Genomic DNA, 25,305 nt, shown 5'->3' with positions numbered 1-25,305 from the left:
ATTACTCTGGATTTGATCTCTTCAAGATTTTACATTCAGTCACAAGATGAAAAAGTGTGTATAAATGTCTCTGAGAACGTGTTTGTGCTCATGTAGCGTCGCTGCTGGGTTTCAGCGCTCAGTGCTCTCCACATGGACACGATGATGAGCGAGGTCCACTCGTGGCAAAGAGATCCTGAGTCGTTCCTGAGGCAGCGAGACCTGAACCCAGAGGCGACGACACCGACCGACGTGTGTGTGCTGATAGTCGAGGGATTCCTCATTTTCAACCACAGGTACACGAGACAGGAATCAGTCACCACGTTTATTTCAATCATTATCATAATGATTTCAAAATTATAAATAATTTGGAATAGTGTATTATACAGGCTCAATGTTTTCTTACACAATACTGGCAAAACTAAAATAATAATTAGATAATTGTTAATCAGCTGAATATGCTAAATCTGACATTTGCCAAAAACATTATATTTATATGTATAAATATTATATGTATTTTATCGTGTGTGTGTTTATTGTTTACCTTCCCAGGCCTCTGAATGATCTATTTGACAAAAGATTCTTCCTGGAAATTCCATATGACGTCTGCAAGGGGAGACGAAGGTGTCCGATTTTATTTTATCATCAAACAAATAAATTTACTGTTTTCTGTTCCTCGTAATGGATTTAGTTTTCGTTGAGCTGCAATAAACACACATCATAATTTGTTTACCTCCGTTTCTTTTTGATTGACAGCTCCCGGGTGTACACCCCTCCTGATCCTCCTGGTTACTTTGACAGGTATGTGTGGCCGATGTACCTGAAGAACCGGCGGGAGATGGAGAGCATGGTGTCTGGAATAGGTGAGAGTCCAGTCAAAGATACTGTTCAGTTCAGGGTGTGTGGATGGGAGTGGGTCTGTGATTATTGGAGCATGTCTCTTATATGTTCAGCATTTGTTTCTTTAGTGATTCTGGATGGACTGAAGCCAAAAGACGAACTGCTGGACGCTGTGTGTGAATATGTTTGTCAGGAAATAGACAGACTCGGGGGGTAAGTATTAGAGATAATAGCTTTTTCTCTGGAGATCTCTCACAACAAGTCACAAATTATTTATCTTTCTTATTTTCTTATTATCAATTATTTATCTGTTTCAGTTCTCAGTGAGTCTTGCGTCAGTTTCTCTTTGCATTATTGGACAAAATTCTGACATTCAATTCTGACACCTTACTGGTTTGCAGGGAGATAGTACGGTACATCTATAAAATCTCGTTCTCAGTTCTGTTGCCTGACTCAATAGTTACAGTTTTCTTTAAGACAGTCGAGACTACACACATCTTTCAGTGAAGCAGATGTAAATTGAAGCCAGTTCGCTGCAAGTATTATAAAACAATTCATCATCAACAAATTATACTGAAGTAATAAGTAATTTTTTTGTGTTTTCTTTGTTGGCTGTGAATATTTTGAATTAAAAAAATATATATATGAATGTGTACATGGAGGTACAGACCCTTGGATGAACTCTTCAACACCATTAACATATATGACTTAAATATCTCACTGTGTTATGATGCTCTGATGTGTCAGATTACTCATTTGATTTCATGGATTTCTTGTTTTTGCAGAGAAAGACAGAAAAAGTTGAACTCCTCTGAAGGTGGTGACCACTGCAGCGGAAAGGACCAAAGCAGTGGATAACAATGAACTGATGTTGTAGTATATGAAGTTGCACAGCTGGAGTCTGGAGAGACGCTGTCAGCATAACAGTGAACCTCTTTTAACGGACAGTATTACAAAGTTAGGATACACTCTGGGAAACCTGAATATTATTTTTTTTTTAATGCTGAATATGAGACATACAGTGAACTGATGTGATATGTTACACTTTGTTCGTGTCACAGTAATATGTCTTTTAATATGTAAGGATTTGATGTACAAATAATTGCTAAAGACTGTCACTAATATTTGGATATTATATTATAATAATTATTAATAATATTTTGATTTCCTATAATTTGTCAAAGCAGCCACTGGTTCACGACATAGACTGTAGATAAAGATGGACGACGCTTCTCTACTTCCACCAACTATCTAGTAATCAAGCTAAACTATCCCTGATACGATCACTGCCATCTTGAGCCTGAGTACGTCATTTGGAGCCAGAGTCTGTGCCGTAGCGATCAGGGGACCAATCGCAACACGGTATCAGCTGTCAATCAACGAATTGAACTTGATAATGATGTGACCCGTACCGCATCCCGCCACCAGGGGGCGATCGAGATGCTTTGGCTTTACTCTTGGTGAGCTGTCATGTCGTCCATCTTTATACACAATCTATGGTTATGTATGTGTATGAATGATGTCCTTTGTCTCCACCTTGTGGTTGGATCAGAAACACTGGAGACAAACTAGTGACCCTGTTTCTTTTTCCTCTGTGACCTGAAAACAAATCAGTGTCTGATTCACAATAAAAGAAACATCAAAACTCAAAGTCACATTTTTAACCAGGTATTCTTATTCATCATCATAAAAACAACAAGGATCCAGAGTGTCCCGTCCAGGTGAGAATTGGAAAACAAAAATCTACAACAGCCAAAAATCACTCAAAGTGTAATCGTGCCCCAAAGTCCCTATTGATCAACTAATTTCTTCTTTCTTTCATAAACTTCATATATATCTGACTAACTCAAGGTCTACTTATTATCTTTTAATGACACTCCACAGTCTTCATCAGTGTGTTTCTTGGTTGTTACAAGACATTTGACCTCTGTTACCAGGACGCTATCTATTACATGCACTGCTCTCAGTCTGTGCACACCCATGCAGTAAAGTACCTGCCTCTTCTTTTACAGTGGAACCAGTTTGACTGCACGTTGACTCCAATGTGCCGTGCGAACTGAGCTGCACTCTCAAACGTTCTCACGCTATAAATTGTTTTACCCTTCTTTCACAACCCACCTCTGATCCACGAAGCTGCATTACTTCCTGCAAACTAACCGATCAGAATTTTGCCAGAAAGTCCGACTCTGTCAGCAGAACATTTGTGTTTGCCTCAGCAGTCAACTGGCATGTTCAGGACATGTGTCATCGCATGTAAACCTGGGAATTCCTCACTTCCCTGTCCTGACTATATCCTCTTCTGGCTCGATATATATCAGTGTGCTGCAGCTTCTCTCATAAGTAACTGCTCGCTATAGGACCAGACACTCGATTCAGCCTCAAACGATCAGTGGAGACTGAGGGGAAAACATGTCCAACGTGGGATTTTCATCATTTTTGTGTTTTGTTCTCGTCGGCTGCCTCTGTAGCAGCAGAGCTATGCCGACTGCACTCAACCAGGAGGCTTTGAACGACAGACCAGTGATCGGTGAGTGGAATCCAGTGTCAGTATCAGGGTCATAAAAAGAAGTTTGGATCAAACAAACATCAAAGAAAAGTATCAAACAAAACCTTATCTGCAGGTTCTGTTTTCAGACCAGTCACAGGTGCTTTTGTCCCGCAGGTATTTTGACTCAGATCGTTTCAGATGATTTCCTGAAACCTTGGGGGGAAACCTTCATACCTTCGTCCTACGTGAAGTACGCCGAGTCCGGAGGCAGCAGAGTGATGCCGATCAGGTGGAGTCCTCTTCATTTGTGGTGTTTGCAACAGTAAATGTGGATGGAATTTACCTGGAGTTTTAAAATTATTAATTTTCAGGGATCAGGCACTGGCCCAAATTTCTAAATCTACAGAATAGAAATGTTGACAGTGATACTTCAGATAGGAATATTAGACACATTTGTTTGAGGACGATATCTCTTATGAAAAAGCATAAATGCAGTTTCCATGGAGCCGTGAATCACATAATGTAGGTGATGTTAACCCTGGATTTTCTGTCGCCTTTTTTTCCTGCATGTAAAATAATATAGTTAACATTGTTGTGTCTGCAGATTGACTCACACTGCTGCTGAATATGAAAACATCTTCAACCAGATAAATGGGTGAGTCACAGTATATAACTGCAAATGTGTTGTATATGTCATATATAAACACAATAACGACATCAGTTCCCTGCTCTGACCGTTTGATGTCTCCTCAGTCTGCTTCTCATCGGAGGAGCTGTAGATTTGGAGAAGTCAGACTTTGCCAAGGTGGCGAAGATTTTTTATAGACTCGCTTTGAAGGTTTGTACTACTGAATAATTATTTTAAATATTATTTTTGTCTGTCTATTGAAGTATATCGTATAAAAACAGCGAATTCACTCCAGTCTTGTGCAGTTCAGTATAACGTTTGAATTCATTTTAAGGGAACTTTATATTTTTCAGCCTCATACCATTTCAAAATGAGTAGTTAAATAGACTATATGTAAATAGTTGCTACTATTCTTATCTTGTGCTTCTATATTTTCATGGATAAACACAAATGATCTTTGTAGTATGATCTTTCAGTTAATGCACAGCAGGTCCTCTGAACATGAAATAATTCAAAACCTGTCTCCAAATGTACAACTCAACATATATCGAGAGTAAAAATTCTATTATCAATGAAATAGAAGTTTTTTTAAAAGGAAATTTCTCTATAAGTCAAAAAGATCAACACGACTAACAAAACTCAGATAACAGAACTTTTTTTTATTTCCCAGTAATCAGCACCACACTACATAATTACATAATAATATAGTTTTTCTGTCATTGCATCAATAAGATTTTGGTCCTGAATTGTCCTGAGAAGTGAAATTCTGACTCTGTGTGTTCCAGGCCAACGACGCGGGGGACTTCTTCCCGATCTGGGGCACATGCATGGGCCTGCAGCTCCTGACTGTTCTGGTGGCCGGTGAAAATCTGCTGACAAACACCACAGCAGAGAACATAGCGCTGCCCCTCAACCTGACCACAGGTAATAGATCACTACATTACTGTGGACGTCTTTATGTGTGCAAGTTTTATTACTAAAGTACAAGGAACATGTTTTAAATAGACTCAAGGTTTAATATTTGATTGTTTAGCAAAACTTCCAGAGGTACTGTGTGTACTGAATTATACCACTTAGTGTCAGTAGAGTCAAGTTACTGATCACAGGGTGTTTTCCCTGCAGAGGCCCACTCCAGCCGGATGTTCCAGGGTTTCTCTGAGGAGTTTATGAAGATTTTGACCCAAGAACCACTGACTGGTAATTTCCACAACTATGGATTGACAGTAGAGGTAAAGAAGAAGTGTCACTGCGCACCTTGTTTCACTTTCCATGTTGAGGTTTTGTCTTGTCATTGCTCTGAGAAATGAAATCAGAGACAATCCGCTCATGAAGCAACCTAAAAAAATCTCTACTATTACATAAAACATGGAGTATTTAAATCATATTGTAATACTTGAATAAATGTTCTTCCAGAGCTTCCAGGAAAACGCCAAGCTGAGAAATTTCTTTTCCCTCCTGTCTACAAACGTTGCTGAAAACGGAGCCCACTTTGTCTCAACCATAGAAGGTTACAAGATTATTTTATTTATACTCACAAACTTAATCCCTGCTCTACAATGGGGTTGTAATAACGGCATATTTAATTATTCCCCACCAGGAAAGAGATATCCCTTCTACGGAGTGCAGTGGCACCCGGAGGTGAATCGTTTTCAGTGGAACAGAAAGAAGAACTTTCCTCACTCCCCTCACGCTGTCCAGTTATCGTCTCTGCTGGCTCAGTTCTTTGTCAATGAAGGTAAGATGAAAAGCACAGGTCATCATCACTAGTCACTATCATTGGGTCTGAATTATATTCACAGGATATGACGATAAATACTCTGACATGAGATATATTTGGCAACTGTCAGAGATTTTTTTAGTTAGTATTAACACCAAGGCCCCTTAAAATCCCTGGTTACTATGAGATAACTGTGAGTGATTTACATTCACTCATGCTTATATCTAAATATCCCAGTAAAAATTGATATTGCAACTTAAATTACATATAACGTCGGATTTAATTTCTGGATTTAGAAATGCAGACCAACAATTGCAAGATACTTTTCAATAATCCATCAAACTTTATTTGTATGTTTATTTGTATAACACCTTTCATACAGGTGTAGTTTCCCACTTTAATTCATCCAGATTATGCTCAAGATAACACAAATATTATAGTCAAGACTTTTACAGTACAGTTTGTTTTACAGATTTTCTCCTCGTGTATATGTTATTTACATTGATCTCACTTCTGCTTCGTTTAGGAAGGAGAAGTTCACATCGGTTTGACCCTGAGGAAGAGGCCTCGTCACTGATTTACAGCTACACGCCCATCTATGCTGGAAACATCACAGGATATGAGCAGCTCTACTTCTTCTGACTCTGTGTGTCACTCTGTGGATGAACAAAACAAACCTTTCTGTACAGTTTATTGTGCAACATGGCCCTTGAGTCCAGATCTGTGTGTAACAGCTGTGTGTGTGTGTGTGTGTCTGCTGTTCAGTACAGTGCATGTCTGTTACGCTGTGGAGATGTTTCTGCTCCAGTGTTGTTTACACTTGTTTATATTTCACAACTTTAAGGTCAATAAATAAGTGTTTGACAAAACAGTCTCAGCTCACTGCTTGTTTAAAAGACATCAAGGACAATAATATCACACCATCTTTCTCAGAAGATTATTATTTATTGATTTATACATTTTTATTTTATTTTTTCTTAAATCATTTCAAAGCCCAGGGGGATATTTTCAAATGTCTCTAATTTGTCTGACCAACAACCAAGAAATATTCAGATTACTGTCCCCACAGCAGGAAGGGCCTGGGTTCCAACCTGATCCCAGGGGCCTGTGGAGTTTTCTCACAGTTTAGCAGGTCAGGTGGCCACAGTTGTGAATAGTAGTTTGTATGTTGACCCTGTGATGGTGACCTGTCCGGTGTGTACCCCACCACCCACCCCTTGTCAGCTGGGATTAGCCCCAGTTGCCCAGTGACCCCCACATATTAAGCAGTAGGCCTATAGATAATGGATGAATAGAAAGAAAGGGGGGCAAAGTGGGCCACACGGCTGATTTTAGCCCCAGGACCCCTCAGAGGGTTAATCCGGCCCTGGACTCATAACCTCAGTGTTTCTTTGTAAATCTCGCCCCTGGTTTTTATCCTTTGATTTATTAGTCTGTAAAACATGCATTCATTAGGAAACTGATGATGACGATGCTCGGTGGCACAAAGCACACGCAGCCCGTCACAACAAACGCGCACGCAGGCAGACCGAGGATTGGTCGGCGCGCACGTCAGTCCGGTGCTGACGGGGGCGGGATGAGGAGGCTCCAGTGCTCCAGTTTCTCTCTCTCTCTCTCTCTCCCACAGATGCTGCTGCTGGGTCACGCTTCCATTCAGTCTATTAATAATAACAGAGTCAGAGCAGACGCACTGAGGACCGGAGCAGAGGGGGATCACCTCGTTTTCAATCTGCAGCGCATCAATAATGTGACATACACTTTGGCCTTTTTACGCACGTTTTTTGTTCGTCTTTTACGCACCGTTTATTTTTCATACAGGTGCCTTTGTCTCGATCATCTCTGCGCTGCTGGCTCACTGGTGTCTGGCTCCGCTTTATTACCACCTCCACCATCATCAACATCGACCATCTGCACAGGCGGCTGCGGCTTGTTGGTAAACACGCATCGGATCCCGCCGGCGAGGACTCTCCCCCCACACCTCTGGTGCATTGATGCACCCGTTTCAGTGGTGTAACGGTGAGCGGTCATTTTATATCTTAGTGGGAGTGTTTGTCTCAGGCCTCTGGGATGAATGTGTTCCAACACTGTCTGTTTATTTCCGAGGAGTCAGTCTCTCAAGGTTGACAGATTACAGAATCACCACAGTGGCTTTCTACACATTTCCAGTGTGAAGGAAATCACACCATAAATAAAATCCCTTATATTAAGACTTAAGTGATGCCTGACAGTAAGTTTAAAGCACCTTATTCTTTTGAAAAACTTTATTTGAATCCCCTCAGTCTCTGGTTTCTTGCAGCTTCTCAGGATTTAAATCTTTGTCATTACAGCCTTTACAGAATATCTGTGCCATCTATTAATTTTAATGGTTCAACATTTTATAGACAAAAAATTTAATTATAGTGTACCAATTTTTTTAAAATGTTTTTATTGAATAAATACTACTAAAATACTACTACTAATGCTACTATACAAATACTATATTGCTTATAAACTTACCTCAGGCCTGGGCCGTGTGCCTAAATATTGTACACAAACAAAAAACGAGCAGTAATATCAGTCGATATTTATAAGCATCACGATAAATGTCACATTATCGTTAAAGAATGATGTTTACTTCCGAGTGAAGGTTGTGTGTTTAAACTCTTATATGACAACCACTTGAGAAACAGCTAAATATTTTACACATTTGAGGTCAATCAATTGTTATACCTCCTCACAGTTTTTGCACAAAGCATAACAAATTTATATCGATATACATTTAATCTTTGTTATATTGTAATATATAGATGAAAATGATATAGCAATAATTGTATATATTTTCACAATTTTCAGAAATTTTATAGACAAAAGGATTAATTGGCAGATTCATTAGTGTGTGGTAAACCATTTTGTGTGTTTTTTGCTTTATACAGGCTGGTGCTTATAAATTCACCTGAATGGTATCCCTTTAACAATCCAGGCTAATAGTAAAGGTTGGATTTCTTGGCTATCAAGAATATGTTAAAACACTGATAATCTAAATGTTTAATCAATGTGTGTATTTACTAGTAGAATAAAGAGACTGCTTAATCAATAGAGCCCTTTATTTCCTTCTAGATTAATCCCGATTGCGAGGCACACAAGGCCTGTCATTGTGCTCTGTGTGTAACGTTTGACTCTGTGGGTAATCTTGTTTACATTGACGGCCTCCATCTGAAGTGACTCGCTCACACTCCTCTTGACCTCGTACAAATTATCTTGAAAAGTCTAAACAGCTTCTCCGTCGTGTTTGAAAACGCTCGGTTGTGTGTGTGTGTGTGTGTGTGTGTGTGTTCGAAGGTGCATCGGCCGTGCTTTAACAAAAATAAAAGAGAAACCTTTCATTGCGGTGAATCGGTGCATCAGTAGGTCATTGTCACGGCGAGACCTGGTGGAGATGATGGATTAGAGGTGTTTTTCCTCTGACTCTGACTGTTTGAGTGCAGCAGCCTCCTCGCTGGACTGTTGGTGTTCAGACATGAACAATCGCTCCCTTTGTGCTGCTCTACTCCCCTGCTATTCATCGGGGAAATAGTACAGACACACACACACACACACACAGTATCAAAGAATGTAAATCTGCTGGAAAAACAAAGCAACATCAAGCAGCTGAGCGTCTGCTCTCTGCATGTATCCGCGGCCGTACATCATTGTGCATGTGTGGCACCTCCATGCATGTGATGGGGGAGTTTTAAGTCCGACCTGCTTTTCCTTTTCTGAAAACTGCAGCCAGCAGCCATGCAGGCATGCCTTGAGTGTTTCCCCCTCATGTGAACTGCTGAATATTTGATGGGAAGTTCTGCCTTTAGTGTGAGCGGCAGCAGCGGAACGACGGCGAAGAAGCAGCAGCTTTGTGTGAGCGCGGCGTATATAGGACAAAACCCCACCAGGCATCTCACAGGAGCTGTCAGGGACGCTGCCATGTTCGAGGTATTTTACAGCACCGTCAAATCACTGAGGGACTTTCCTGCCTTTTTCGAGCAACAACGCGAGAACCTGTCACATTTGCCCATCACCTCCGTTCCTCTCCGTCCTCGACACGAGAACTTTCGCAGGCTAGCCCTCATCCCCTTTTTCTGCATCTGCGACTCTCATCGCCATGGCAATGGGGCGCCTCCTGAGTGTTGCCAATATATAGGTCAGTGGTCATACAGAGCTCCACCCAAAGCAAAATACCACGTATAGCTGTCTGCTCTCCACGCACACAAAGGTGGAGGAGAGAGACGTGTGTCGTGACATGATGAGCCCACACACACACACACACACACACACACACACACACACACACACACACACACACGTAAAGACTTGAATATAAATGAGCCGTGTTTGGATTGTGAGTGCAGCAGCTTCACAGATGATTGGTGCCGTCAGCTGTGCACTGATATGAATACAGACGGAGCAGAGACATGTCCCCCCCCCCCCCCCCCCCCCCCCCCCCCCGTCTCATGTCTCTTTGTCTGATGATGATCATTGTGAAGCAGACTACGCGACAAATATAAAGGTAATAGAGAGAAAATGAGGTTGTTTGTTTTGATGGTCACGTCTTTATGTGTTCGGCTACGCTCGTGGACACGGAGGTCGTGCCCTCAGTGATATTCCGAGAATATGGAGGAGCTGATTTCACGAAAAAGGAGTTTTTTAAAAATAATGCACATGGTTCACGTGTTAGTTTTATGCTGACCTAATATCTAAACATGTGACTGCATGTGGGGAAGAGGAAGAGTCTGTAGACACTTGTGAAATGTGACACAGGGCCCTACACTGATGTACCCTCTTTAATTTAAGATTAACCATCCATCCATCCATCCCTCTGTCTTACCCTTTTGAGGGTGCCAGGGGGAGCTGGAGCCAATCCCATGCAGCTGACAAAGGGTACCCAGGTGAACTGGGATTTGAACCTTTCAGTGTTTACCACCGCAGATAGTATTTTTCTTTTGGTTGGTGACTAGTCAAACATTCGTTTAGGAGGAATGAGTGTTAGGACTCATGTCCTTGGTGTTTCTAAGATCCTGGCTCCAGCTCTGCACATTTATCCGCTTTTATCCGTTTGTGTTGAGTTTACTCTGTCGTGATGACGTTGTTGCTGACGCAGGTTCAGGCAATCGTCCATGTCTCTGTCAACGATCCCCTCTCCTGAGAGAAGTTATTAAAAGGTGGAACTTGAACGCGCAGCTTTCAATGAAGAGCCTCGATTAATGGAGCATCACTGCTCATTCGATGTGAGTGAAACTAAGAGGCGGGAGGTATTGATCCTCCCCGTGCTGCAATTTCCACTGTGAGGCGGGAGAAATGTCAAACACAAATGTCAACGTGTTACTTTGCCTGTAGCAGAGTCGAGAAATACCGGAATCAATCACACACCTGCCCCAAGAAAACAACAGTCATCTCAGCGAAATGAAACTGGGTAAATGTCTCCATCCTTCTTAATAGTCTCCTCTTTCATCCTGATATCTGTCTGTCCATCCATCTGTCTGTCCGTCCATCATCCATTCATTCGTCAGTATCTACTTCTATCGGATCATCTATTCATCCATTCATCTCTTTGTCCACTTGTCTGTCCATCCATCCATCCATCTGTTCGTTATTAATTAATCCACCAGTTCTTTGTATTGGTTTGTCCCTCTGTTCTTGCATTTCTTCAATCCATCTATCCTGCTATGTTTCTATCCATACTTCTGTTTGTCTCCATGCATCCATTCATCCATTCGTCAGTCTATCATTCTCTCCACCCATTAATCAATCCCTGTCCCTCTGTCCATCCACGTCCATGCATCATCTGTATTTCCATCATCTGTCAAAGTGACTTCATTCATTCATCCATTCATCCATTTGTCTTTTCATTCACTTATCGGTGCTTCTGTCCATCCGTTTGTTCATTTATCAATTTTCATCCTTCCACCATCCACTCATGCATCATCTCTGCTTCCATCTGTCCATCATTAATCTGCCCTTTTGTCCATTTCTCTATATATCATCACCCAACCATATGTCCATCATTTACCAATCTGTCCTTCTGTCTGTCCTCCTATTTATCCGCACCTTTTGTCTTTGTGTTTAAAATTGTTTTAGTGCAGTTTAGCACGGTGCAGTTTGTGTGACAGACTGCTGTGTGGTTTAGAAGGCCAACACTGTGGAGCTCTGTATGATGATTAAACAATACACAGGCTGCTTTTACTGATCAGCAGCTTGTCTCTGGGTGAAGGCGGGCTAATCAGAAATCTGCTGCTGTGGAGTGTGAGACTCTCTCTGCTCTCGGTTGCTCGCGGCCTTCGGAGAGGTTCGTATCAGCAGAAAGAGACGAGTCCCGGGTTCGCTCCGACTCACTATCGCCCCACTGGGTTAATGTGACCCCGATCTCACAAAGCCCCCTCTCACTTCCTGATACTGACTTCTCATTACTCATGCACACTCACACAAATCACAAGTGAGCTCTTTGTATCTCCGACTAATGCACAACTCTTACATTTTCAGCCTGAGCCTCTCACTTTGTTCTTTTGATATGGGGGAATACATGTTTCGTCTCATACACGATAAATAACACAACACGCACAACTTGCCAAATGCTGTAAAATGCACACATACTGCAACTTCTCCAATGTCATGTGATATTGTGTCAGTGATTTTTCTGTTTCCTGGAAAAAACGAACACTCACGCACAGCAGCGTAGCTGTAAAGGAAGACGGATGAGACGAGGGAGGGAACTTGTAATGGGGAAACCATCTGTCTGGAGTGAAGCTCAATGCGAAGCAGCCAGTTCAAGAAGTGAAAATATCAGGCTGCTTCGTCTGTAATTCACTTTGATAGAATCACCTCCATGAACCAGAATACTGAATCTACCCACATTGTGTTTCTAAGATGATATTTAATGGTGCTATTTTAATCCAATTGCACCTTCTGATTCTTAAGAGTGTGAAAAGATATTTAATTTGTACATTTACTAAATATAATGTTTTCATCGATGTCTGACCGCTACTTTCTCGTCTATTTTAATGAACCACATCAGACAAAGACGCCGTGCAGAGCGACACAGTTGCTTGGATACCGCATTAACACTGTTTTCTATGTTTAAGTAAAAGAAAAGGACTCGTTCACCATCACAGGGGTGCAGTGGCCGTCTTTCTCTACCCCTTAACCACAACCTTTTTGTCTGTGTATTCGAGTGTGATTGAAGCTCTAATGTTTTGCTTCCATTTGAAACGGACACAGCTGCAGGTCTGACCCGCAGCTGCCCATGAAAATCACGCAACAAAGGAAGTATGAGCGAGAAGAGATATGTGTGCAGTCGCGTCCACTTGTGTTTTGAGACATTTCTGCATTAGTCAGCGTCAGTCCTCCCCTCCTCTTCCCTTTAATGTGTTTTTAAATGTTGCCGTCGTCTCTGTTCAGGGTGCTTCTGTGGTCTGGGACTGGTTTACGCCAACAAGTCGTGCACCATGCCGCCCATCACCTTCCAGGACCTGCCTCTGAACATCTACATGGTCATCTTCGGGACGGGCATCTTCGTCTTCATCCTGAGCCTCATCTTCTGCTGTTACTTCATCAGGTGAGGGGTGACCCAAACAGAAATATGAGATTCTTAACAAACCATAACAACAAAAACCCACAGGAAGAAGGTCCTGATGAAGGCCACATCTGCAGTAACTATCAAGATGGAGGGGTGTAAGTCAGACCTTGATTCTTTATCCAGCTGCTGGCAACTATCGCCGATGCTTATCCACATCCCAACAGGCATTGTGCATTTGACCATTTAGCTAAAACCTGCAGGAAACAGTGTAGTCGGGTCAGTGTGGTTTTTGTGACCGAATGGAGACAACTTCCTCTGAAGGGTGCTGGTGTGGTTGTTCTGCATCTGTGCACAACTTCTGTCTTAAGATCTTCCCCAATGAATTGTAACGATGGGGAAATGAACCAAAGGATCAAAAAAAGCAGCTTTGAAAATAAGTGTCTATGCAAGCAGCTATAGACACATTTAATAAATGGTCTGTGATGCACGTACATGTTGTTGCACAAGCAGATAGACAAACATACTTGTGTGCAACAAATTTCATGTCAATCTGTGCACTCGTTTTGAGATATTTTGGGTGTGTGACGTAGTGACAAACTGACTTTGCTGTTCTGCAAAACCTCTACAGTAGGGAGATTGTGTGTGTGTGTGTGTGTGTGTGTGTGTGTGTGTGTGTGTGTGTGTGTGTGTGTGTGTGTGTGTGTGTGTGTGTGTGTGTGTGTGTGTGTGTGTGTGTGTGTGTGTGTGTGTGTGTGTGTGTGTGTGTGTGTGCAGCACAGAAACACAGTGAGGGAGGGAGGGCGTTATAAAAAACCATTAGAGAAACAGGGTGACCTCTCCTGCTGCTGACTGTGAACTCCCCGATGAGCTGAGGCGACGTTTGTGTCTGAAGGACAGGATATGAGGCAACGGGAAACAGGCCCGTCACAATGTGTGAGGACAGCAGTGAGGGAAACTGAGCAGAGAAACTCAGCTCGAAATACACACAGCAAACAGTGGGAGTACACAAAACCCAACGTTGGTGTTGTATGAAACCTCATCAGGCAACAACAACACCTGCAGTAGTATTCGTTTTATTTCCCAAGCTGTCTTTAGAAGACTCAGAATCTGTATTTGGCAAATTACCTAAAGTGGTAAAATAGGATTTGGATATTCTCCTCAAATGTCTGTTGCTTGTAGAGACAAGTGCTGTCTGAAAAACACAGTAAAATGAAAATGGAAACGTCACAATACAAATGTCAGTAACACTGGTAGCTGGTGTTCAGCAGGTGAGAAGAACCTTTGGCTCAATTCTGTACATTTTCCTCCTTTGCAGCTCATTATTTTTTGATTATAATAATTGCACCAAGTGAAATACAGATAGCAAATACAAATGAGTCTGTAAGGTCGTCAGAAAAAAACAATATTTTAAATACATATATATATAAAACTCCATCTGATAAAGATCACATGTTATGAGGAGAAGGCAATTTTGACCAGTAAACAGTTACAGCTGCAGAAAAAACTTAAAGTACTGTATGTTGTTGTTTCTTAAAGTAAACTTATTATGCTTTTTCAAGTTTCTCTTTACTATAGTGTGTAAAAATCCTGCACAGTTAAAAAATACGCTACATTCCGAGCAGCACGTCTGGCACGTTGACACTATGAGGAAAATTATATTTTTCTGAACCATTAGCATGAAAAGCTTTTCAAGTAATAACCCAATTTAAAATTATGAAGCAAAATTTTTGCTTAATATGTATAATTTGAATATTTTTAAACTGAAGTTGGTGCCTAAAAGGAAAAATATTGACAAAAGTGTCAGAAATCATAAAAGCACAGCTCATCCCAGGATCCATCTTTGATTGATCGGCTGGTTTTGCTGAGGTCAGCTCTGTAATCATCCGTGTTTTGTTTTCCTCGCCACTAAATTGACCATCAACTCCATCAGGAAAAGCTTGGCTCCTCCTCCTTTCTCTCTCCCTTTAATGCACTTGCCTATGAATCATAAGCAATGAGTCACTTCCTTTCGGCCCCATTAACATGCTGAAGGTAGTCTCGGGTGGGAGTGTGATTGAGAATTCATTTATAGACCGGGTGATTCATCTGATGAATACTGAGTGATGAATGCCATTCTCTGTTGGGAGCAGGTTTCCTATTATCGCTCTCAGACGGGTCCGTCTCTAAATCCTGCGTATCCAGGAGTCGGCGATGTCGGAAAAAATCTAAGTCCGTCCCTTTTCTTCTGTGTGAGGATTCCTCCTGCAAATTAATGCGGCAATCTTATAAAGTTTGAATTAATCCGTTGAGTTTAGAGAGAGGTTTGCTGAACGCACATGGTCTGTTCCGTTTCTTCCAACGCTGGATAAGTGGGCGTTTACACAGCAGCACCTGCAATGTACAAGAGTGCAAAACCACACAGATGCCAAACGCACACAGCAAAAATATCATATCTATAATTACACCCCAAACTTCTATAACAGTGTTCGCACTGTGGGAGAGATATTTTGAGGAGCACAAGGTGCAGGGGGGCAAGCGGAGGGTGTTTTCAGCCAGACGGCACACGGACTGAGAGCACAGTGATAGAAAGCTGCCTCTCCACAAATAAATTCACTGACCAGTATTATTTACTGTCACTGATCTTTGAGACTGGAGCTGTGAAATGTCCTGTGAGTGCATATCCCAAAGTAACGGGCAGTTCCTTCACGTCTGTTCACGAGCCAACAGGAAACATGACTGGTCACTGTGCCCAGTCACACATCTCATAATTAGAAGTAGCTCTCAAATTTCCTGCAGCTCCGGGACATTGGGAATGTTCGTACAAGGAACTGTTTGACCTGCAGACGACTGGAGGACAAACAGAGACATGAGCAAATAAACTAACAGTTGACATCTACATGGAGGCATCTACTGACACGTATTAAAACGGAGACAGAGAGATGGTAGCTTATCAGGAGGGAGACAAATATTAAGTTGGTTAAATCTGTGTTTTTAAGTCTGTCGGGAAATTTAAGGCAAGGCAAGTTTATATGTACAGCACATTTTAACAACAAGTGCTTTTCATACAATGTAAATGCTATTGTGATTAATTGTAAAAGCAACATAAGGCAATATAAAAAAGGACATTTTAAAGAGGTTTCATAAACAAGCAATTCATCGTTGAGTCCATTTGAACGTTTGTAACGGATTTAAAGAAATTCCCTCCAGGTGTTTTTGAGATATCATGTTCCTACAGCCACAGATGTGTTTGTGAGGTCACAGCGACCTTAACCTTTGACCACGAAATTCAAATCAGTTCATCCTTGAGTCCAAGTGAACGCTTGTGCCAAATTTGTGGAGATGTTGTGTCCATGAGTGAAGCACCGAACCTGTCTAACAAAAGTAAAAGTTTAAACCCTAATTTTTAATTGTCGGTTTCAAACTGAAATTAGAAATCTCAAGTCTCAGAGTCTCTTTGTTAAACAGCTAGGGATAAGTAGTCTCATGTTTACATTGCAACCCGTCAGTCCCGGCCCCTGATTGGTCGAACGGTTAATTCGCTGCTGTGCTTGTTTGTAGAAAAACAGCAAATGCTTTGGTTGCAGTTAAAATTTTCTGCACCTATTATTACTGTATATCATTCACTCTACACCTCTTCAATGCTATTGTTCCTTCATTCAGTAACAACTGCTCAATAGTAGCTGTCTGCAGGATTTTCTATTCTTGCAAACTGGGCACAATAGCTGAGCTGGAACAGTGAACTGCTCCGCCATGTCTCCCTTTCACCCACTTCACCCGCATCATTCTCCAGGCCTGGGAAACCTCTGCACATGTAAAATGTGTATCCTCACATTGTTCTACGCGGAGGATTGTTCGCAGCAATTAGTGTAAACAATAAACTGAATCGCAAAAACAACGAATAACTGTAATTTTCTTAATTTATCCACTGACTCATTGAGATTTTTTTTTTCTATTTCGAGTGGGATCAGATCACATAATACCGAAACAAAAAACATTCACCTCTCATCTCAGATGTTCTCGCATTTGGTTTCAGGCCCTGAATCACAAGCAGCGATAGACATATGAGTCTATGTTTAGTCGTGTAAAAACAAGAGGCCAAAAATAACTGCCTGAACAGACACAGCTTGTCAAGTGATAAAGATCTCCTCCTCTCCATTGTTGCTGGTCGGGGTGGTGCAGAGATTCAAGCAGGCAACATAGTCATTATCCGTCTTTGTGTGTGTGTGTGTGTTTGCATGTGCGTGCACTCTCCTGATTGCTTAGGTGTGTCAACAATGTGTGTAGTTGCAGAGGAAAACATATTTGTCCATGTATGTGTGGCCACTGTAGCTGTTAGAACAGACAGTCCATGAACTAGGTCAACTCTCAGCTTCAGTTGCACGCACATAACTAATCACACATACTCAAATCTGAACCTTCATCCAATGACCTGCTGTTTAACACTTAAATGAATACACAAACAATATTATCTCTTATGGAAAGTCACTACATTTACCCAGGTACTGTAATTAAGTTAATCTAACGCCATGGTACTTTATCCTCTACATTTCAGAGAGTATTACGTAAGTTTTTACTCAGCTATACTTGCAAGTTACTTTACTTTAGATTAAGATTTTTAGTTACTTCAGGTTTAAGGACTTTCTTCTGACAGTCTCTGTACTTTTTTAAACATTTTTGTATCTTTTGAAATGTAAAAATACTACTATGAGTATTAGTTCTGCATTTACAATTTTACTTAAATACAGATATAGCAGAAACATTTATTTAGCTCACAAGGGTGTACAAATAGCATTTTTACTGTTGCTGTTAGTTAAGGTGCTAATTTTAACTAATGCTAGGTATAGTGTATAACGATAATAATCAGGTTTTGAATGTCAATTCATAATCAGCCAGATCAATAATAAGTATTAATTTAGTTGAGTAGAAGTATCAAGTACTTCAGCAGAGCACATGAGTAAATGCACTTTGTTCCATTACACCATTGATTTTCTCATAAAAAACATAATTGCAGCACTTTTGTGTTTGGTTAATTTTGCAATGAGTAACAGATCAGATTATTTCCTCCATCAGTGTAAACACGTATGAGAAACTGTGGTTGATTGAGAACTATACACATTCTAAAGTTGCAAAGTTATTCATTAGTGTTGATCTCTTTTCATCCACAGCAAACTACGACACCAAGCCCAGAGTGAGCGGTTTGGATACAGGGAGGTAAGCCTGACATCAAGACCCAATACGTCCATAGTACCACATCTTAAGGTCTAAATAAAATCAAAACATCTTTCTCCATCCTGATTTTTTGTTCCTCCTACAGGTCGTTTTAAAAGGAGATCCAAAAAAGCTGAATCTTCACGGGGTAAGAACGTGATTAACATGCACAGAACATCTGCACTGATGTCTTTGACAACTTAAAACTGTTACTGGTAATTTCATCAAACGACTGTGCGCTCCGTCTGTCGCTCACGCAGCAGACATGCGCCGTGTGTTTGGAGGACTTCAAAGTGAAGGACGAGCTGGGAGTGTTGCCATGCCAACATGCTTTCCACAGGAGGTGAGTACAGGGAAGCTCTTCTTACCGCTTTGCCCCCGTCTGGGCTTGTTAACGTGAAAATGATTCATTCGGAAGTTCGGTGATGAAAAGTTGGACAGATGTGTTTTTCTGACTGTATGAAGTCTTAATCAACGGGGCTCAGATTCATTCGTTTTTATATATTTTATATTTTTATATTTCCTCCTCGATGCTTATCAGGCTGAGAGGAGCGGTCACGACTGCAGGGTTTCCCAGCATGCACTGTGTATGTTGATATATTGAGAAGGAAGCATGGGTTGGTGTTTATAAACTGTGTTATATTTTGGTGGAGCCTGTTTTTCCCAGAGAAAATCTGGACATATCAGTCAGGAGGGACTAATGTGCCTGGTGATTAGACCCCAGGGTAGTAACGTACGCCAAGGATGTGACAAGGTGTCTTTTGTTTATTACGCAAAAAGTATCTAAACAAATATGCAACAAACTTCGTAGAAAGGTGTTGCATGGTTCATGGAAAAACTCATTTTATCTTGACGGGGATCAGATTTTAGCAGCAGAGCAGGACTTCCCTTAACTTTGCGAATTGAAGCATCTTTCACAGTTTTTGTCAATTTCTCTGGCAATAAATTATGAATCGGTGGAGGAATTTTCTCCACTTTCTGCCTTTCTGCCTTTCTGCCTAAATACAAAACACATGCTCAATAACTCAGCAGTAAACTGAAGTCAAATTATAAAGTAAATTATAAGCTAATAATAAAGTTTAGTTAGTGTCGAACTAATTTCCTGAGCAAAGTCGCAAAAGCCTTCACATAAATAAAACAACACCATAAAAATAGTAGAAAACAACAAATATATGCAACAAATAGACAAAAAACATGGAACACAAACAGGTACATTTAGCTGCTAATACTTTTACATTCCTCTTCTCTCATTTTAACTGTATATATGTAACATTAGTGCTTTTCCTAAGTAAAAGGTCACGAGTTGTTCCGATCAGTGCATCATGTGAAAATGAGTAAGAGGAATCTCCTGATAATCTCTCGGTGTAAAAGAGGCCCCTCAGTTTGGCTTCTCTGTTATACTTCTCCTGTGTGTGTTCTTCTTCAGGTGTCTGGTGAAGTGGCTGGAGGTTCGCTGCGTCTGCCCCATGTGCAACAAACCCATAGCCGGCCCCCCCGAGCAGCACCACAGCATAGGCACTCTGCTGGATGAACTGGTTTAACCTCTCAACACCTCCCCAGCCTGGGTGGTGGTGGTGGTGGGGGGCACACTGGACCCTGGTCAAACCAGCTGGTATAAGTTAAAGACCAAAAGGGAAGAGGGACACGGTTTTGCATTTAAAACACAGCAAAACACCAACAGGATGATACTAAGTTGGGGTAACCTAGTTACCATCCGGAGGAAGACTCAGAAGAATGCTGTTGCATAGCAACCATCTCGGAGATGGCAACACGACACCTTGTGGTGTCTGAGAGATTATCTCCAGCCGCCCACACATCACTCCATCACTCTTCTTTTCAACATCCCCCCTCTCCACCCAATCCTTCACATCTCCTCCTGCCGCCTCGAGTGAGGTTAATGGTACCACTGGAGCGGAAGAGACACAGTTTTGTTTTTCACAGCGATGTGGACGAATCAGTGTTGACGGATGAAAGCGTCGGGAAGGAGGGTCCCCTGTGAGCATGTCTGATTGTTTGTATGTGATGGTGGGCACTGATGTGGAGTAATATCAGTATTAGTGGGTGACGTAACTCTTTAGGAAAATGGATCCTTTATTCTCTCAGATAAGAAATTGTGAGAGAAAACTTTAAATTGATAATTTCTGCATCCCTAACATTAGCTCAAGGAAACATTGACAGAAGTTAAACTGCTGACAAAACAGAAAATTCTAAGAGTTGATAAAAAAGATAAACCAGTAGAACAACAATTTAACAGAGGCCAGAGGAGAATAAATAATACTGAAGTGAAGCCACAGACATGGTTGATTAAATCTGCTTTCAAGGATATTAGATTATAAATTGAAGTCACAAGGGAAAAATGATGGAAAAGGTAGATTCACGCCTCATCAGTCAGAACTAAATTATTCATACGCTCCCAGAAGAAGCTGCAGGAAATTAATACGTGTTTTTAACCAAGTCCTCTCACAATGCCACTGATCCTGATGATTTAAGCGTGAAATCCATGGGGGTGCCCACCTCTGCAGTGATATCATGTATGTTCTTCATACTGTACATGCTCCAGTTGCTTTTATTCCACTGGGATGTTTTATTGTGTTAATATAAATGGAAGGAACTTTCTCCTCCTGCCTCTCACTGTAACACTTTGATTCTTTGTTAGAAAATGTTTTTTTTTTTTTGATATTGCACTTTGAAATTCTCAAAAAAAATGATTCTATGCGTCTGTCTGTCTAATATTTTAGACAAAGGCTCGGACGCAACACAGCAGGTCCCTGTTTTCAGGTGTGGTGAATCTTTTATAAACGTATATATGAAGCACCAGGGATGCTGCTTCATCTAAAGAAAAGGGAAGCAGCCGTGCAGACCTGAGGTCTTGTTCCGTGAATTCATCTGGGAAGCAACAAAATCTCACTTTCATACACGGTTTTGAGGCATTATTTCTCTTGATTCTGTTTTACATGCCTTGGTTGTGTTTTTTGTTATTTACATTGATTAATGAAGCAAGACACTGCCAAAATTTAGCACAAAACTCACAAAGCACATTTTACAGTAGGCACTTGTACTGTAATCCCACAGACACACACACACACTCACACACACACACACACACACACACACACACACACACACACACACACACACACACACACACACACACACACACACACACACACACAGAGTTGACTTCACATCCGTGTGCCAAGAAAATAAAAATAAAAACGTCCTGTTGCACATGAGCCGGAGAAAACGTTCGCTCTGATTCTGACCACATTCCACGTTTTGTAAACCAACAGATGTAAATAACTTGGAACAATAATAAATACAGTTGTCTGTTTTGCGCACCCCCCCTCTCTTGTTTAATGATTTCCTCATAGACGTGTATGTGGCGCCACCATCAGGTGAAATATCAAAAATATTTAACCACCAAATACTTGTTTTCCTTCTCAAGTCATTTAACATGAGGTTTATTTATTTTTATTTGTGTGAAATCTTAAAATACCTAGAAATAGTAAGTATTTGAAATAAAGAACAATTATATTATTAATATATTTATACATGTAAAAGAGGTTTGAAATCATAGGAAATTGACTGAAATAGAAACAAAATCATGAACAAGGAATTTAAGGGGAATTTCCAGGGCACTGGCAAGTGCAGACAATAAATATAAAAGATTTGAAATGAAATAAAGTCAGATTCATTCTAGTTTTTTGTTTATTTCTCTTATAAGTTTTTTAAAAAGTGGTGTGACATCCTATCACATCTTCAAATGCAAAAAAACTGTTATTCTCATAGTGCTTTAGCTAATGTGTGCTAATAATTTTTACTATTGTGATTATTAGGGCCCGAGCACCGACGGTGGGAGGCCCTATTGAAATTGTAAGGATTATTCTTATTATTCAGGCAAAAGAAGGGGCTTTCTGAGGGCTTCAACATGCTCAAAAATATTCTAAAGTTTGCAGTAAATTAGAAAGTTGGAGTGAGGAGAGACTGAAGCATCTGTCATGGTGAGGAACTCAATGCAGTTCTAACAGAAGCCACGAGAATACTCTCCTGTGTCGATGACGAGTCCCCACAGGCGGCTCTGGCCCGTTTTGTTCCTCAGAGCCAGCTGAGCCTCCCGCTCCGTCACGCTGAAGCTGATATTTATAACTTGCACCACTAAGAGGTAAAGCAGTCCACCTGTTACAATGCTGCTGTACCACGCACACGTTACTTTTAATTACTTTTAGTTACTTTTAGTGACTTTATGTTACTTTACGTTACGTTACTTTACGTTACTTCATGTTACGTTACGTTACGTTACGTTACTGTACGTTAGTTTACGTTACGTTACGTTACTTTACGTTACATTACGTTACTTTACGTTACTTTACGTCACGTTACTTTACGTTACTTTACGTTACTTTACGTTACTTTACGTTACTTTTCGTTACTTTTCGTTACTTTTAGTTACTTTGTTACTTTTCGTTACTTTTCGTTACTTTTCGTTACTTAGTTACGTTTAGTTACTTTTCGTTACTTTGTTACTTTTAGTTACTTTTAGTTACTTTTAGTTACTCTTAGTTATTTTTAGTTACTTTGTTATTTTTAGTTACTTTTAGTTACTTTTCGTTACTTTTAGTTACTTTTCGTTACTTTGTTACTTTTCGTTACTTTGTTACTTTTAGTTACTTTTAGTTACTCTTAGTTATTTTTAGTTACTTTGTTGCTTTTAGTTACTTTTAGTTACTTTTAGTTACTTTTCGTTACTTTGTTACTTTTAGTTACTTAGTTACGTTTAGTTACTTTTCGTTACTTTGTTACTTTTTGTTACTTTTCGTTACTTTGTTACTTTTCGTTACTTTTAGTTACTTTTCGTTACTTATAGTTACTTTTCGTTACTTTTTGTTACTTTTTGTTACTTTTAGTTACTTTGTTACTTTACGTTACTTTTCGTTACTTTTAGTTACTTTTAGTGACTTTTAGTTACTGTTCGTTACTTTTCGTTACTTTTCGTTACTTCATGTTACGTTACGTTACGTTATGTTACTCCACGTTACGTTACTTTACATTACTTTACGTTACTTTGTTACTTTTCGTTACTTTTCATTACTTTTCGTTGCTTTTCGTTACTTGACTTGACAGTATTTTAACAAAGACACAAGTTGAAAATATGTGTTTTGAGTTAATTGTATTTTTTGACAGCCGTTCCAAAGGCTCTGACTTGTTTCAAATTAAATTGCCTCAAAACATGGACAACATTTAAATAAGTAGTCAAAAACTTCCAAATAGAATCTTCTTTTAACTGTTTCCCACAATCAAATACTGATGACTCTAATACATCAATGTATCAGAGATGAGGCAGTAGAATATATGTCCTTACAAATTCTACTAATATCATCATATCATACCTATTATCTAATAGCAACAAGTAAAGTCAATTTTTGTGTTTATATTAATTTGGTGAACTTTTTCAATGTGGACTTCTGATGTAGTTGTTGGGATGAGACAGAAGATATGATACATAAACAGTTATTTATGATATATAGAGTGCTGTACCTGGACTGCCTGTAGACACCAGGGCAGTAGAAGAGAGCCGTCATGACATACTGCCGAGGACAGATGCTGCAAAGCATCAAACTGATCCCATACAGAGAGGTCAGCACGAACACCCAGAGGGTCAGCAGGAAACTGCGGTGGTTTGCCTGTCCGACACAGCTGTTTATCCTGCAACACCTCAACACAAACACACAAACACAACACAGACCCACAAGACAAAGATCTGTGAGACCCAAGCTGACCTGGATATGTTGGCTCCATAAACCTGCTGTATTTAAAATAACTCAGTAGATGTAGTATTTGAAGTTTACATTTGAAAGACTATTGAATATTTCCTGGTCAGACTATCATGTGGGTTATTCTAGTTTGGTGGTAATAGATTCAGTATACTCACAGTATATCATGGTTGGTTCTGGAGTTTCTATCTATATAGTAAATGTGAATAATAAACAGGAAGATTAACATCATATATACATTTTATTCTTTTGTCTATTGCAGACAATGAAACAATTCAGAAACTGTGCATGAGGTATAAAGAGATTTATAAAACTGACATCATCATCTTTAATGTTCTTGGCAGTGTGCAGTTCAGGAAAGTGTCTGATAAAGCTCACAAACACCCTGTCTTCCTGGTTGGCCTGAGACAGATCCCAGTTTACCAGTTTTCTAGTTCAAGTTTTGTCTTCTTTTCTGTTTTATTAAGGCTGTAGCATGATTTTCATTATGATTTAATGTAAATTACAATTATTCTTTCAATATTTTATGCTAAAACTGTCAGAAAACATTGTAAGATGGTCATTAGCAAGTTGCCACAGACAAAAAAAGGTGAATTATTTTATATATTGTCAGACTGACATGTTCCAGAGTTATAAAGATTGATTATTCACACAGAAAATTTTATTCTCAATTGCTTGTAGTGGTGTACAGATGAATTCAAAGCCACTTTAAAACATTAATCATAACAATTAAATGTTAAACACTATATTACAATGAATGCACAGATTAATCTATCAGAATTCAATTTAGAATGCTCTGAATTTCCATTAAGAAAACAGGGGGAATAGCAGCAAACTTGCACATTTAGAGGAGTCGGAGCTCAGGGGTCGACACCCGAATGAAAACAAGGACCATCTGTACGCTGCCTCATTAAATGTGCAAGACCCCGTCCTATTGGTGGGATCCGACTGGTACCTAGCTATTTCCTCGCAACAGATTGCAGGTGGCAGAGCATCGAGGACTGAAGGGGCATTCCTTACTCGGGTTGCCTTCTAATTAGATGGAGGGGCAGAGCGGAGCCTCGGAGGAACCCGGGGGGGGGGGGGGGATTCAGAATGAAGGCAGATGGTGTGAGGTATCATGAGGATGTGCAGAGGAAGCCTGGGTCTGATGGAGAGAGGAGAGGGAGG

General features: G+C 40.4%; 3 protein-coding genes across 4 annotated transcripts in view; all 3 read left to right on the top strand.

Moving 5' to 3' along the window:
• Positions 1–1,970, top strand: part of LOC117768542 (nicotinamide riboside kinase 1-like) — a 3,356-nt gene extending 1,386 nt beyond the window's left edge. The window contains exons 4-8 of the mRNA XM_034597006.1: positions 116–275; positions 532–603; positions 736–842; positions 948–1,031; positions 1,605–1,970. Of these exons, the coding sequence (XP_034452897.1) occupies positions 116–275; positions 532–603; positions 736–842; positions 948–1,031; positions 1,605–1,624 (443 nt within the window). The 3' untranslated portion in view covers positions 1,625–1,970. The remainder of the gene's footprint in view (positions 1–115; positions 276–531; positions 604–735; positions 843–947; positions 1,032–1,604) is intronic.
• A 1,172-nt stretch (positions 1,971–3,142) lies between these two features.
• Positions 3,143–6,521, top strand: LOC117768541 (gamma-glutamyl hydrolase). The gene is made up of 9 exons (XM_034597005.1): positions 3,143–3,346; positions 3,482–3,596; positions 3,912–3,962; positions 4,061–4,145; positions 4,721–4,859; positions 5,058–5,164; positions 5,349–5,442; positions 5,533–5,670; positions 6,179–6,521. The coding sequence occupies exons 1-9, from the start codon at positions 3,229–3,231 to the stop codon at positions 6,292–6,294; spliced, it is 963 nt and encodes a 320-aa protein (XP_034452896.1). The 5' UTR covers positions 3,143–3,228; the 3' UTR covers positions 6,295–6,521.
• Positions 6,522–7,262: 741 nt separating this feature from the next.
• Positions 7,263–21,705, top strand: rnf122 (ring finger protein 122). 2 transcript variants are annotated; one of them, XM_034597009.1, is made up of 6 exons: positions 7,263–7,668; positions 13,060–13,216; positions 18,322–18,367; positions 18,471–18,512; positions 18,628–18,707; positions 19,791–21,705. In XM_034597009.1, exons 1-6 carry the CDS (start codon positions 7,644–7,646, stop codon positions 19,903–19,905), a joined length of 465 nt encoding a protein of 154 aa, XP_034452900.1. In that variant the 5' UTR covers positions 7,263–7,643; the 3' UTR covers positions 19,906–21,705. The 2 variants fall into 2 exon arrangements, with proteins under 2 accessions (XP_034452900.1, XP_034452898.1); XM_034597007.1 differs by having other exon boundaries at positions 7,266–7,668; positions 18,625–18,707.
• Positions 21,706–25,305: the final 3,600 nt, after the last annotated feature.

The sequence above is a fragment of the Hippoglossus hippoglossus genome, chromosome 9 (genome assembly GCF_009819705.1).
Source record: "Hippoglossus hippoglossus isolate fHipHip1 chromosome 9, fHipHip1.pri, whole genome shotgun sequence".
Lineage (NCBI taxonomy): Eukaryota > Metazoa > Chordata > Actinopteri > Pleuronectiformes > Pleuronectidae > Hippoglossus > Hippoglossus hippoglossus.
The sequence above is the reverse complement of the archived record's forward strand: the minus strand, read 5'-3'. Positions and strand labels throughout refer to the sequence as shown.

Coding starts and splice junctions, on each gene's coding strand:
- LOC117768541 (XM_034597005.1), top strand. CDS start 3,229: ATGTCCAACGTGGGATTTTCATCATTTTTGTGTTTTGTTCTCGTCGGC. Junction 3,597..3,911: donor AGCAGAGTGATGCCGATCAG/GTGGAGTCCTCT, acceptor TTGTGTCTGCAG/ATTGACTCACACTGCTGCTG. Junction 4,860..5,057: donor GCCCCTCAACCTGACCACAG/GTAATAGATCAC, acceptor TTTTCCCTGCAG/AGGCCCACTCCAGCCGGATG.
- rnf122 (XM_034597007.1), top strand. CDS start 7,644: ATGCACCCGTTTCAGTGGTGTAACG. Junction 7,669..13,059: donor CCCGTTTCAGTGGTGTAACG/GTGAGCGGTCAT, acceptor GTCTCTGTTCAG/GGTGCTTCTGTGGTCTGGGA. Junction 18,368..18,470: donor AGCGGTTTGGATACAGGGAG/GTAAGCCTGACA, acceptor TTCCTCCTACAG/GTCGTTTTAAAAGGAGATCC.